General features: G+C 37.5%; 1 protein-coding gene across 2 annotated transcripts; it reads right to left on the bottom strand.

The window, feature by feature from the left end:
- Positions 1-2,392: 2,392 nt before the first annotated feature.
- On the bottom strand, positions 2,393-4,646 carry LOC134261347 (uncharacterized). 2 transcript variants are annotated; one of them, XM_062743783.1, is made up of 2 exons: positions 4,556-4,646; positions 2,393-3,191 (listed from the first exon to the last, which is right to left on the bottom strand). In XM_062743783.1, exon 2 carries the CDS (start codon positions 3,187-3,189, stop codon positions 2,548-2,550), a length of 642 nt encoding a protein of 213 aa, XP_062599767.1. In that variant the 5' UTR covers positions 3,190-3,191; positions 4,556-4,646; the 3' UTR covers positions 2,393-2,547. The 2 variants fall into 2 exon arrangements, with proteins under 2 accessions (XP_062599767.1, XP_062599768.1); XM_062743784.1 differs by lacking the exon at positions 4,556-4,646 and adding an exon at positions 4,416-4,520.
- Positions 4,647-12,248: the final 7,602 nt, after the last annotated feature.

Genomic DNA, 12,248 nt, shown 5'->3' on the forward strand with positions numbered 1-12,248 from the left:
GTTTTGTTTTTGTTTTTGTTTTTTTTTTGGTGTTTTTTGTTTTTTTTGTTTTTTTGTTTTTTTGTTTTTTTTTTTGTTGTTGTTGTTGGTTTTTATTTACATCCTCTGGTCTGGCGCACGTTCTTCTTCAGTATATTCGGTGTTATTGAAAGTTTAATTTTTTTTTAAAATTTTGAAATTCTGAAAGATCAATGTTCCAAAATCATGATTCTATGTGAGAAATTTAAATTGCTTATGTTAAATTATCACACTTTTTATTTCTTTTTTCAGTAGCAGTCCAATTTTGAAGGATATCAGTACTGAGAGAGTCTGATATTACGACTAATATCAGATTGCTCACTAATATCTGACTGCCACAGGTAAAATTTTAGACTGTGAGAACAAAGGAATGACATCACAGCAATGTTTTTTAAAGCGTTGCTATGATGACTTTACTTAAGTGCTCCAATTTACTCATATTTAAACTTACTAGCTAAGATTAAGATTTTTTTTTATTAGCTAAGACTTTATGTATACTTTAGTGTGTATACTATCATCTAAGCACACATCTTCAGTCTCTTTATGAATCCCAGCCCAGATCTTTCATTATGTAATTACATATTTTGGATAAAAGGTTTCCTTCTGTATGAAACATTGAATAAAATATTTCAACTTTAGGCTATTTTCAAAGGGTTTTACAGGATAGGAGGAAAATGACGCATGCCTAGAGGAATAACTACATCATCTTTAATAGATATGTGATCACCAACATTCCAAGTAATAAATACTGTATTTTCAGCCTACCCGGTAAACTAAAGTTTTGATTTTGAAGAAACTCCCAGGGCCAAAAACGGATATAAGTGGTTTTTGCTCTTTTAGATCGCGAGTAAGGGGACTTTGATGTTTTCTAAATATAACCCGATTTTATCAATATCCCAGAGCCCGATGTTTATCCATATATTATTATATAGTAAGCCTTAAAACATTGCTGTGATGTCATTCCTTTGTTCTTGCAGTCTAAAAATTTACCTGTGGCAGTCCGATATTAGTGAGCAGTCTGATATTAATCGTAATATCAGACTGTCTCAGTACTGATATCCTTCAAAATTGGACTGCTACTGAAAAAAGAAATAAAAAGTGTGATAATTTAACAAACAGAAATTTAAATTTCTCACATAGAATCATGATTTTGGAACATTGATCTTTCAGAATTTCAAAATAAAAAAAATAAACTTTTAATTACACCGACTATACTGTAACAGGAAGAACAAGCGGCAGACCAGATAATGCAAATAAAAACAAATTAAAAAAACACACAAAAACGGGTAAACTTCTAATAAACTTATTACAATTGGGGAAGTGTTTCAACCCCTTTTTCCGGTTTTTGAAAAAGAGTGGGCACACTGGGGGTCACCAGAGAAGCGCATAAACTTTCAAAGCCCCAAAAATAAATCCATAATAAAACACAAAGTTTAGACAATTTGATTTCATTTATCTCATAAAAAGAAAGATGCCTAGATGCAAAAATCAAGGTAACTAGGCCTAGTATATAATAATTAATACCTAATTGACAGATTGGCAACAAATTTTGAAAGAAATTTGAAGATTTTCAACGCTACCCTAAAAACTCCTAGATTATTGATTATGTTTGTTCTTCTGTAATGGAACATCAAAAACAAAGGTATACGTAGACGTTTAACATAAAAAATGAAATGGAAGTGTACCTTTAGCATCTGCTTAATTTTCAGTGGATATTCTTCATATCGGCATTTCATTCCAAATTCATCATTCACTAGATTGTCTGTATGATAATTCGCTGCACTGCTTTAATCTCCGTGTATGTTTTAATAAATAAAAATTTTGTCCCCACTCTCCTTATCAAATTTTTTTCAAATACCTTCTTCAGTGTAGCCAAATCCATAAATACTGAGTACTTTTTATTTATACCTGTATTCTTGAAAGAATTGCTTCAGTGGTCATTAACACCTTTGTCTTTTGTTCTAATATCGGACTGTCTCAGGTAAATCAAAAGCAATGTTTTAAGTACGATATATACCGAATACAATTCTGTATTAAAAAATATCAGACGGTTTTCGGCCCTAAAGCGCCTCAAACTGTCTGATATTTTAATACAGAACTGTATTCGGCATATATCCAATACTTATTATATAGTAAGCCTTAAAACGGGAGGGCTCTACCTCGAAAACTAGAGATACCATCGCTATAATTCATTAAAACGGTATCTGACTACTAGTGCCCTTTCCTTTAAATTTCAGGTCACGGGGCATGGAAATTCGATGTTCCGAAACCCGGTTTTAATGCATATATTTTTTTATGTATTAGGTAAAAGTCTAGGAGGTATACAGTAGCTAGAGTAACTGAGTATACTGAGTAACTAGAGATGAACACTAAATATTTTTCATGGTATTTAATGGTAAGGTAAACCTAACAAATATAAGAGGCATTAGCCATGAAACATAATTATGAACATTAAATATTATTTAAAGACATACAGAAGCCAATCTATAGCTGAAACACTACATTTTCTCGATATAATTAGTTCAACAGCTACTCAACTTTATCAATCAAATCTTCAGGGACCTTTGGTGGTTTTTCAATACCCTTGAAGATATCAATCCTATCCAGATTTCCTTCGTTGGACTTGATCTTCATCAGTATCTTTGACAAATGTTCTTGTGAAGCAAACACCCACTCTGTAGGCACCGGTAGCTTATGTCCTTTTGCTATCTCTTTTTTGACACAGGTACCAACTTTTTTTCGAATTCTGTCTTCAGTTTCGAAGAATGGAGTGGTATCAACACAACTGACAGATAAAACAAATAGTGTGGATACGTTTTCATAACCCGTTTTCTTAATCTTGTCCACTACTGTTTCCATTCTGTTGCCAGTACCTTGTGTTGTATCTTTATGTGTAAATCCTATCTTAACATACGTCCACTCTGTTTTCTTGCCGCTTTTGTCACTATAAAATTTCATCCTTTTATCATTTATCACCAGCCCGTAGATACTTGGCCGCTCTGTAACGCGTTCTCTACGAATGCGATCAGACAACTTGTTTTCTATTGCGTACTTGTTAAGATCTCTTATTAAATCATTCCCGTTGTTTCTTTTCCAAAACCAATCCAAAAACTCTGTTCTGTTTGACGGAACGTCAACTCCGGGATATTTTTTTGGGATATTTTCAGCCATTGCTGGAATGAATATATATATATACTATGATAATATATATAATATGGTAAGATATGTTTTGTAGATTATTTTTGTTATGTTTGAGTTTTCTTATATTATATGCATGTTTAAATAGATAATTAAGGTTTATAGAGTAGATCTAACAAATTCTCGCTATGTTGTCACATAGGGTATACTGTTATTGCAGTAATGTGATATTCTCGGCAAATTTTCAAAATTATGAAATTTATAATCAAACTATAAAGTTTTCGATTACTATTTATCAATTAAAATTATTTATTTTTTAACCACCATCTTTTAAAGACATATAACATAAATGACCTCTACAAAATTATTTTTTTTAAAATTTTGATTAAAAAAAAGATGAAATATTTAAATAAATGATTAAATTTCATCTCCATTCACTGTTGCCTGAGACCTTGGGCCAAAGACAACAGTTTCCCAGGTCTTCCTCTTTATCGATGGACAACAGTTTCCCTGTTTTCTGAATGGATCAGTTCAGCCATACAACAGCTCATACAGTGGCAGGGTGAACAGATTATGCAAAGCATATAAATGAAACAGGAAACAAAATGCTATAAATTTTATAGCAATATAGGTAATAGAGGAAATTGGCAAAAGTTTCTATATAACATTATAATTTGTCATTATTCGCCATTTGATATTTGTATTCTTTTGTATAGAAGGGAAATTTTATTTTTTTAAATTCTGCTATGATAATGTGCATTAACTTAATTTGATATTCTGCAATTAGGATATTAAGTCAAAAATATTTGTCAACTGTATTAGTATGATTTGCAAGGGAGAAAAGTTTAGGCCCCATTTGGAACATTAAATTTTTGGCCTCCTTTGAAATGTTTTTTTTTTTTTTTTTTTTTTAACAAAAATATGTTTTCAGAGGAACATTTGTTAACAACCATCAATTTTCTATTGTACAGTGAAAATATCTTTTATTTGCTTTTGGTTTCATATATCGCAAAGCATTTTCGTGCGAGAAGCATATTGTTTTTTTAAAAATGAATGACAAATACAACTTTATATATATAACCCACGTCATCATGGGAACATTCTAGATAACCTATATTTAACTTTATTCATTTCCGGCTTTCAATTATTTAATATTTCCTCAATGGAGATAACTAATTAGGACCTGCGTAACTGATAGCATAGTTTTATAAAAACACAATTACTTGCTATGTATAAGACATTTGACAGTAAAGAATTACAGTAAACTTATCTGTGTCGAATACCCTCCTCTTTCAAGCACACATAGTCCATTTTTGCCTCATACATCTGACCGAATAACTGCCAAAAATTGACGTTAATTGATTATGACAGATTGATATGCCTTAAAGAAACCACAAACCTTGGAAACAGTAACTTACACACGTTGACGGTGTGCAAGCAGTTTTGTAGATGTGCACTGTACAAAAGTATCAATCGAACTAAAAATTTAGTTCGCCTCTCTGACATGCGCGATAAGCAGAAGGGTAACCCGTATATATCAGGTGTAGATTACCGGGTAACAATGCTTGTCTGAGATGCACTATATACATGTATAGACAGGTGAGGCAAGTATATGTTAAAACCCCAAGCGCTTTTCAATGAATAGCTACCCGTATTCTGCGGTGGGTTCACTATTTGTCAGTAAGTGTCCTAATTCATTTTTTTTTCAAACAACCAGATTTTCTCAATTTGTAACATGCTGATAAAGGTAATCAAAGACAACACTTACAAAAAAAAGACAAAAGATCCCAAACCAATATAGCTAAGCAAGCCTGGCCAAAATGGTGGCCGTGAATCTGATATATCCTATATGATACTTGCTATTAAAAGGTAAAGCATGATCAAGGGTATTGCAAGATCTCATATTTTAAAAATTCATGTACAGGGAAGGGGACCTTATAATATTATCTCCATTATACCTTGTAAACTAAATTCAGGTTACTAATTTAAACTTAGATCAATGAGAAATTTTGCCGGCCGACTTCTAAACAAAATGGGTTATTTATCATTAAGAGTAGTGGAGTGCGCTCATATAGACCACGGTTTGAATTTCGCGCCAATGACGTCATCAAACTTTCGACCAATCAGAAGGCATCATTTGAATATTTGGTCACGTGACCTATCAAAGGAAAGGTCTGGACGAGAAGAGCTCAGCCCGGAGGGTGTGCCGAGGTCATCAAGTGCAAATTCAAAAGGTTACCAAAAGGGTATACTAGTATTGTGACCTATCAAATGGAAGATCTCGACGAGGAGAGGTCGTCCCGGGGGTGGTCTGGGGTCATCAAGTGCAAATTCAAAAGGTTACTAAAAGTGTATCATGCGACATATCAAATGAAAGGTCTTGAGGAGGAGGGGTTAGCCCGGGGGTGGTCAAGGGTTATTAAGTGCAAATTCAAAAATTACACAAAGGGTATCGTGTGACATATCAAATAGAAGGTCTCAACGCGTAGAGTTCAGCCCGGGGGTGGTCAGGGGTCATCAAGTGTAAAATAAAAAAGTTACCCAAAGGGCATCGTGTGACATATCAAATGGAAGGTTTCGACGAGTACAGTTCAGCCCGGGGGTGTTCTGGGGTCATCGAGTGCAAAATCAAAAGGTAACTCAAAGGGTTTATTGTGACCTATCAAATGGAAGGTCTTGACGAGTAATGTTCAGTCCAGGGGTCTATCGAGCTCATCAAGTGCAAATGAAAAAAAAAATATCAAATGGAAGGTCTCAAAGAGTAAAGATCAGTCGGGGGTTGATCAAAACAACACATTGTTTTTGTTCATATTTTATTGCAAGACATGAAGAGCAATATTTTCGACATAAGTCTGAATACATATAATTTCAAGGAAAGCAATGATAATTGCATTAAATTATGCAGCCATATCATCAGCATTTATCCAAGAATTAAACTTCTTTGGCCAATGCAGCCATTTCACAAAATATTGCTTGTTTGGTCCTCTTCCACGGGTCTTGAGGATCTTTTCAATCTTAAACGTATCCTCGTCTCTAACATCCACTTTTTGGAGTTCCGGTTGATAGAATGTCCCAGTAATGGCTTCGTCATTGTAGTCCTTGAGTTTGTACACTGGAATGCCGTTCCTCAGGAAACGTCGAAACACGATGAAAATTTCACCAGACCACTTTTGATCGTATTCCCTGTCGAAAATGGATGATATTTTCGAAATGCGGACTTTATCACCCACTTTGTACTTGTAGGGCCGCTTTGATTGTTTGCGTGGGATCTCCTCTCGAGACAGGAATGTTGATACGCGCACTTCTTCTTCGTTGTTTGGTCTAACCAGTGCAGGTTCAGTGTCAATGGTGCGGTGGTACGTCTTGTTGTAACTCCGAGCGAATTCCTGAAGACGATCAATGTATCGTTGGGATTGTTTGAAAGTCATGTAACGATACATCTTAGTTTTGATCGTCTTGATGGCTCTCTCTGCATAGTTGGCTTTCACTTCGGTGTTTTGAGAATAAAAATGTTCGATGTTGTGATCCTTTAATACATCATTGAAGGCTTTTGATCGGAATTCTTGTCCTTTGTCCGTGCGAAGCTTCTTAGGTTGCCTCCCCTCACGCAATACGTCTTCAAAGGCCCGGGCTGTCGTTGGCCCTTTCTTATCCTTTAAAGGTCGCATCCACAGGAACTTGGAGAAGATATCGATGACCAAGAGTACGAACTGCACACCCTCATTTTCTGTGCTGAATCTTGTCATGTCCATGAGATCAGCGTCCCATTGATCATCAAGGCCAGCGACCACGACTTGATTGCGACGATAATGTCGTCTCACGGGTCGCTGAAGACTGTAGGGTTCCTGTCTCTGTAACCATTTGCGTACCTTGTACTTGCTGATATCATATTTTCCCTCTTTTTGAACGTATCTGAATAATTTATCCACTCCGGTAAAACTACCAGCTGTGGATGGATCGTAATACACTTGCTTGAGATAATCCTCCCAAGACATGTTTCTTCTGGCATGGACAACGTTAAAATGAAGCTTCAATGTACCCCAATCCCTTATATAATACCTAATCACGTGACTTATAATGACATAAATAACAATGCTGTTTTTTCACTGTTTATTCAAGTAAATGCAATAATATACAATCGATAGTCCATTTTTCAAACAATAAATGGACATAGTCTCAAAATGTTATTTAGACTTCTTAGGATTCATCTTCTTCCTCCTCGCTATCGTCATCCTCTCTCTCTTGGTCTTCGCTTTCGGAAGCATCGTCGATCTCCATATCACTCTCAGGATCCCACATTTCTTCAAGGACGGGACGATTCTTATTCAAAGCCATTCTGATGGCTCTGCGTTCGTCATAGCCTTCAGACAGGAAATCTTTAACATCATCCATGACCTTGGTGTGAATGGATCCGTTTTGTAACTGTAAGATGTACAGGATGAGTTGTCCATATTTTTCTGAGAATTTCTTCAGGTCTTTTGAGTTCATTTTTTCCTCCGTTTGAACTCTGGCGTCTTGTCGTGATAGACCTTCCTTTATGTATTTATCATATTTCAGGTCCCATAGTTTTTCGTTGTCTTCTTTTGCCCTTTCCATGAGAAAGTTAAAGACTTCGTGTTCGTCATCATTTTCTTTCTCTGGTTTGACAGGGGAGGCATTTGCCTCATCCATCTCCATGGGGGCAATATCATCTTTCCTTTGTCCGTTTTCGGGACACCATCTTTTCACATGTCTTTGAAGGTCGTGGACGTTCTCAAAGACCAGACCACAATCGTCACAGGAAGGCATATCTTCTGTAGGTATGACGTGTTGAAATTCCGACCCAAGGGATTGGTTCGTTGAAGGAACCGATGCGTGGTATGTCCGATCGGTAGGAATATCTGTCAGAGAATGAGGGGAATTCTCTGCTCCTTGCTGTTTTATAGGATTCAAGACATCATTGGATTGATAGGTTGAAGGAACCGACCCGTGGTACGACCGATCGGGAGGAATATCTCTCGAAGAATGATGGAAATTCTCTGCTTCTTGCTGTTTGATAGAATTCAAGACGTCAGTGCGCATGCGCAGGTGTTCGGGTGTAGTGGGCTTCAAATCCACCAACAGGTATCCATAAGGTTTGGAAGTAGCGTCTTTGAAATGTCTCAGCAGGTGTTGAGGATTTTCGGGATACATCTGTCGAGCCAAGGTCATAACTTGTTGTCTGTCCACAGGATTGTTAAACAGGACCAGGTAATGGCAATTTCGTCTCTGCGTGGGATCTTTGTTGTAGTATAGGTTTTGATTGATGGCTATGACGGACATATTTCTGTGATGACTACCCTCCGTAAACAATTCGTTGATTCTGGAATCTTTGGAAGCCGTAGACATCAGATCATCCAAAATAACGAGATTCCTCAATCTGGGATGTATAAAGGAATCTTGATCCAGATCCAAAGGTATTCCTTGAATAAATTCGACCTTGGGATAAATGGTACTCTGAATGACATCATACAGTGGTTGCCAACGTTTGTAGAGCCATATGATTCTCTCGGGAGGAGACCATATTATTTTCAGGCAGTGTTGCAAGAGCAGTTTACAGAAATACGTCTTGCCACAACACGTGGGGCCAGAAATATTCGCAGTAAAGGGATGCCTGAAGACAAAGTCCTGGTGCCGTTGCTGTAAAGGAAGAGTTGCTGATGGAGGCGGCGGTGGCTTGAGTTGCGGCGGCGGCGGCGGCGGCGTGATCATCTGCAGCGGCGGCGGTGGCTTGAATGGCGGCGGCGTGAATTCCGGCGGCGGTGGCGGCGGCGGTGTGATCACCTGCGGTGGCGACGATGGTGGTGGTGGCTGCATTCCCATCATTCCGTGTACACTTCGCTGATGCCGCTTTAAGACATCCTTTCGGGAAAACCAGCCTTGGCAATCGTCGCACTGGATTTTATGCATGTTCACTCTTCCGCAGACACTCTTAAAATGTGACCAATTTATTCTTGAATCACCTTTTTATAGTTTTTAGGCAAAGGAACTGGTCATGGCTGCGGGTCGAAATATCAGAGTCAGGCTTATATCGCCATTCAAGAAGGTGGCATGCTCATAATCTTTATCTCTTATTTCCAGGCGTATCTTTTTCAACTCTTGGATTCGCATTGGAACTGGGTACGGTCTCGTGAAGATTTGATTCTTGTTGGACTCCAAAACAACACGCCTCAGCAATGGTCGGTATTGTTCACCCACTACAGACGTGTCGCATGCGTCACAGTAGATGAAAAGCTCCTTCTTTGTGGTCTTGACAGGGGTTGTGATATAAAATTCACTTAATTCTAGTGTCCACTGTTCCTTTAACACCAACATTTTTGGCAATGTGACGGTGAAATCATAAGGTTTGTTGCTTGGGAACAGGTGTTTGCCCACCGAAGATCGAAGGACTAGCGTCGTTGCCATTCTGTTTGAAAATGAAGAGATTCATGATTGTTCAGAGCATTTATACTTTTAGGAAATTCATAAATACTGCACCAAATGGCCCGGAAAAACCCGGAATCGTCCATAAGATAGGTCACACGCTACCTTAAGGTTATCTTTTGAATTTGCACCTGATGACCCCAGGAACACTTTCGAGTTAAACTCCACTTGTCGAGACTTGAGATATCACATTCAACACTTCAAGTTATAATTACTTTTTTATTTTGCACTGAATGACCCCGGAACACCTCCGAGCTGACCTCTCCTCGTCTAGACCTTCCAAGTAATATGTCACATGATACATTTTAAGTAACTTTTCGATTTTGCACTTAATGACCCCGGAACACCCCCGGGCTGAACTCTACTCGTCGTGACCTTCCATTTGATATGTCACTAGATACCCTTTGGTTAACCTTTTGATTTTGCACTCGATGACCCCAGACCACCCCCAGGCTGAACTTTACTCGTCGAGACCTTCCATTTGATATGTCACACGATACCCTTTGGGTAACTTTTTTATTTTACATTTGATGACCCCTGACCACCCCCGGGCTGAACTCTACGCGTTGAAACCTTATATTTGATATGTCACACGATACCCTTTGGATAATTTTTGATTTTGCACTTAATGACCCCTGACCACCCCCGGGATGACCTCTCCTCGTCAAGTCCTTCCATTTGATATATCAGACGATACTTTTTGAGTAGCTTTGATTTTGCACTTAATGACCCCCCCCCCCCCCCCCGGGATGACCTCTTCTCGTCCAGACCTTTCCTTTGATAGGTCACGTGACCAAATATTCAAATGATGCCTTCTGATTGGTCGAAAGTTTGATGATGTCATTGGCGCGAAATTCAAACCGTGGTCTATATGAGCGCACTCCACTACTATTAAGCTAGCAAAGCTGTAACGACTAGAAGTGACCCCTTTAGAATATTAGTTGGGGTAATTTTTCTACACAGAAAGAAGCAATGCACTTAGGCTTTGGGAGTTAGTTCTCTTTGTTTTGTCAGATATTAATTTAAATTTTTAAAATAACTTTTTGTATCAGATTTATTAAACGATGACGTAGGAGCAGGGTCTGATATACGAGGGGCATTTCAAAAGTTCTGGCAACTGTTTAATAAAAAAATTAACCGTTTTACGGAAATTATTCAGCTTGATATCTTTGGAAAGATCAGAAAAATATACGTATTGTGAAGTCACGTTATAATTTTTATCACGTAATAACTCCGAAAATGACGTCAGAATATAGAATGTTTAGCATACTTACCATAAAAATGACGTAAGAAAAGACACAATTTGATCAAATTAAAATTTTCAAGACAACTCTTGCTCATTACTCGAACGCAAGCTAACGGAAGCAAATACAAATTGGTGGAATGTTTACATAGACTACAATCTATCATTTGGTGTTCTATTTCGGAGATCTTTTTGTTTTGAAATGGTTTTAGCGAGTGTCAAACTTGGCATGTTTTTATCGAATCTCTCTCAAACTATTAATTGCGTAAAAGGGACCTAACTGTGAGAAAAAGACAAAGCTGACAATCAAGGAAAAGTAGGCGATAGTGTTACAAAATTTGATGGCATAAATTCGTCAGTGTTTTAACCAGATTTGTGGGATCGATGAAGGCTCAAGAGAAGTTAAATTTAGTGTGCCCTATATTTTCTCGTAAAATCTAAGATCTAAAAATCAGCGCAGTTGCAACCCCACCGTACCTCCACATATTCGCAAATTTAATGCATGCAAAATAAATAAGATCTTACATGTCTGTGTAACTTATATTTATTTTTTGGATTCAAAAGTCAAAAGCATCAGTGAGTTTTGGGGCGCCGAAGTTGAATTGATATGAAAAAATACGCACAGAATCATTGAAGTGGGAATCCGCCGCGGTGTGCCGAATCGTGTTTTATCTAAAAATATGATAATGGGTGATGCAATGTGATGTAGAAATTTACATGTTAACATGTATAGTACAGGAACTAATTTTAAATTAATTCATAACAAACGATGTTTTAACAAAACTTTTCCATCTAGCCTTTTGATGAATACATGTAAATTATAGAATTATTTTGACTTTTTCCTTGGAAAGCCGCCCAATATGTAGGAGCGTGTATTTAGAGGCAAACACCTTAGTGTGGGTATTACTGTCTCATGACAGCATCTAGTTTAATTTTTGATCCGCCACATATTTGGGGTTTCCCATCGCAAAACATGGACTCAGTCATTATATTCATATGAGAAGCGATGGGTATCATTTAGTGTCAGAGCTCATTGCTCACGTACAGTACCTCTAGTTTTATAATATTCATACTGTATTTCAGTAGCTACTTTTAGATGGGCAATACTTTAAAATGGAAAATAGTGGTAGTAGAAATATTCAAAAATTTTCATAAACTGCATATGTGATTGATTGTATGTTGTTATAATGTCCCTCTTGAAAATTTTCACTCATATGGAGTCGCCACCACTTGCCGGTGGAGAGCTACAAATTTTGTCCTATATACTCGGCATTTGGGGTCATTTAGCAGGGAGGGATCTTTTTTGTGCCAGTACCTACTGCTACACGGGACCTCGGTATATGGTCTCATCCGAAGGACCGGTCTCTACGTCCCACAGTGGGATTCGAACTTGCGACGTAAGGATTGA

This window comes from Saccostrea cucullata, unplaced genomic scaffold (assembly GCF_032062105.1).
Source record: "Saccostrea cucullata isolate Sc308-1 unplaced genomic scaffold, CSIRO_AGI_Scuc_v1 ctg827, whole genome shotgun sequence".
NCBI classification, from domain to species: domain Eukaryota; kingdom Metazoa; phylum Mollusca; class Bivalvia; order Ostreida; family Ostreidae; genus Saccostrea; species Saccostrea cuccullata.

Coding starts and splice junctions, on each gene's coding strand:
- LOC134261347 (XM_062743783.1), bottom strand. CDS start 3,189: ATGGCTGAAAATATCCCAAAAAAATATCCCGGAGTTGACGTTCCGTCA.